The following is a 2,886-nucleotide window of genomic DNA, read 5'->3' on the forward strand; positions in this document are numbered from 1 at the left end:
CCCCCCCCCCCCCCCCCCCCCGACACACACACACATTCCCTACTTCCAGGACTCTTCTTGGAACAGTACCACCTTCCCTCCTGAATTCTCTTACATAACCACCTCGCCTTGCCCGTTCTGGTTACACCTGTGGCTGACCTAATTCAAGCTTAGCAGGAAGTGGTAACGACCCATCTATGTACCCTGCCAGGCTCAGTTTAATAGATCTACGTAGAGTTGAACACCTGCCAGGTGCAGTTTAACAGGTCACACAATGCCTCGGGACACTCTCTCCCCAGCCTTTAAGGGAAGGGGCCCCTCAATTTTCTAAGAAACGAACCTAGAAATGTGTTGACACCTCCCAAAGGCCATTTTCATTCTTTCACAATGCAATATTATTTTCTCTCTAGTATCACAATTATTGATGACCAGGGAGTTTAACACAAAATTGCTTACTATTTTGCTTGAGTAATCTTTGAAATGGAAGTCCTGTCAACAGTACCATGTTTTGCCAAACATTCTGATATCTAGTATCCATTCTTCTCAAATTGGATGTGAATACCCCTCCAGATAGGGATGGGGCAGGGTGCCACCGAATAAGATTGAGTGCCAGGTGGGAAACTAAGCCACAAGATGGAATAGCACATCTTCCTGGAGAAACAAGTTTCCCTTTGGATGAAAATAAAATATTTTATATTAAAACAAGCCCTAACATATTATGTAGCAAAATGAACAACTAAAGGATTTATTAAAGATTAAAAACTCAAGACTTCAAAGAAAATTTCTGCTTGCAGCAGTCTGTTGGACTGTGTACACGATATATGAAGTTTCCTGCAAAAAACCCTCTTGTCTTTCAATGTTCTTTGATAAAATTTTTGAGAAATGTTTCACCCATACTATGAACTTCCTGAAGGCATGAACTGCATCTCATTCTTTTCTTTGTCCCCAGGGATTTAGGACAGTACCTAAGACAGTATCTGCCACATGGCAGGCACTCAGTACCTGTTTGTGGAATTAATTTGCCTGAAATAATGGCAATGGCATTATCGATAACAAATCGATAACAAAAGATTTTTATCACATTTGGATGGAAGGAAGGAAAGGTGAGCAGCTGTATGAGGAAGTGGAGTGGAAGAAATCCAATTTACCAAAACAGCTAATGGCTGCCATGGTAACAATCAGATGAAGCAACTCAGTTTAACTCTTCTCCATTTGAACAACTGCAGGAAGGCAAATACTGTACTGGTTAATCTCACAGCAGGAGGCGGGGCTTAGGACACACATCTACCAGGTGACACCGGTTCCCATTAAACTGAATAACCTCAGAAGAGTCTAGAAAGAAACCTTGACAATCCTAATGCCACCAAGAATATTAAGCCCTGGTTTGTACAACGATCCTAAAAAAGATCACTTTAATCATTGAAAGGTTAAGTGTGAAATATTTAGTGCTGAGAGTTGACAACTGTGAAAAGTAAACCCACGTGTACACATATTCATATCTAACATATGAACTCATGTCACCTCATTCCTAAAACTGTTACTTTTTTAATGAGCCCGACCCAAACTAAGTGAAAGATGAAAGATGACTCAAAGAGTATAGTTTAAATTTTTATACTTCCCTGGTGGCAACACCATATTTTAATTCATTTGTAAATACTAGAAATTTCACAGTTTCACACCCACTTTGTCTACACAATCCCTCCCATACTGCAGTGAGTCACTCTCCAGGCCCAGTATTCCCCTTTTAGTGTCCAAACCAGAGGGAGACGTTGGGAGGAGGAGGAAATGAGGACTCCCAGCCCTGCAGGTCTAAGCTGTGAAGCAACGCACAAGCACCCTGACACCTTTGGGGCTATTTCTTTTTTTTTTTTTTGAGTCTTAGGTCTCAGATATGCAAATTGCCAACCAAAATGATGTTCAACAAAATTTCAGCTAACATACAAACGTAAAGCAGAAAAACATCCACAGCACTAAAAAGTTTGTATTGCCAGAAGAAGTGAGAACAGTAGCTTGAGACATACCATGACACCAACGTAGGGACAGATGCAAATGAAGCCAAAGAAGAAAATCCGAGCATCTCCCCTGACCTGAAATCCCGCCTGCGGGCATCTCTTTCCCCCTGAGAATTAAGTTAGAAACTTGATATTATTGTAAGAGCCACAGGGACAGAGAACATCTTGTATGTTTTTATCATGTTTATTCTGTTGCATAAAAAGCGAGAGTTTTTCCGTTCACAAGATCTAGGGGCTGATCCCTGCTCTTCCACTGGTCACGTCCCTCTTTCAGGCTGACTTTCTCCCTCCGTCGGAGATGAGCAAGCCTGTCTCCCAGACACGTTCTGAAAAGCAAACGTGTGAATTCTGCACAATGTCGAGCTCGCAGCAAGCATCAGTGAACGTCTGTGTCCCGCACTACGAACGCCCAACAAAGTTTCCTTCTCTGCGTCGTCTTAGGAAAAGCGCAAATCCGAAAACGATTACAGCGGATGGCAAACTGGCCGACAGCCCGGGCTCCAGCCCCGGGTGCGACAGCGGCCTTGAGTACAAAGTGACACAACCGGACCACCCGCCGAGGGACGCGGGACGCCGCGGACATCACGATGGCCCGTGTCACTGACAAGGGGCCCTGTGCTGGGCTCAAGAGTGGAGCAAGTGACGCTTTCCCCCCGAGCCCTGCCCCTCGGAGCGCACCCCTTTCCTTCACTCCGGGTCACCTCCGCTTGGAAGCGTCAAGGCGCGCGGGTGCGTGGAGGAAGGCGACCCACGGAGAGGCGCGCTGTCCCCGGGCTGCGCGCCCGCGAGCGACGGCGCCGTTCCCTCCCGCCCCCACCCGCACGCGCACCTGGGGATGAACCTGGCTTCGTCCCCGAGTCGCGCCTGGAAGTCCTGCCACGCCCGGCCGGGGCTC

The 2,886-nt window shown here is 46.5% G+C and overlaps 1 protein-coding gene across 1 annotated transcript in view; it reads right to left on the bottom strand.

The window, feature by feature from the left end:
• The window catches only part of RASEF (RAS and EF-hand domain containing), a 92,515-nt gene that overhangs the window by 75,663 nt on the left and 13,966 nt on the right, over positions 1-2,886 (bottom strand). The window contains exon 3 of the mRNA XM_008566003.1: positions 2,821-2,883. Coding sequence (XP_008564225.1) covers positions 2,821-2,883 — 63 coding nt within the window. The remainder of the gene's footprint in view (positions 1-2,820; positions 2,884-2,886) is intronic.

Source organism: Galeopterus variegatus, unplaced genomic scaffold (assembly GCF_000696425.1).
Source record: "Galeopterus variegatus unplaced genomic scaffold, G_variegatus-3.0.2 Scaffold217, whole genome shotgun sequence".
NCBI classification, from domain to species: Eukaryota; Metazoa; Chordata; class Mammalia; order Dermoptera; family Cynocephalidae; genus Galeopterus; species Galeopterus variegatus.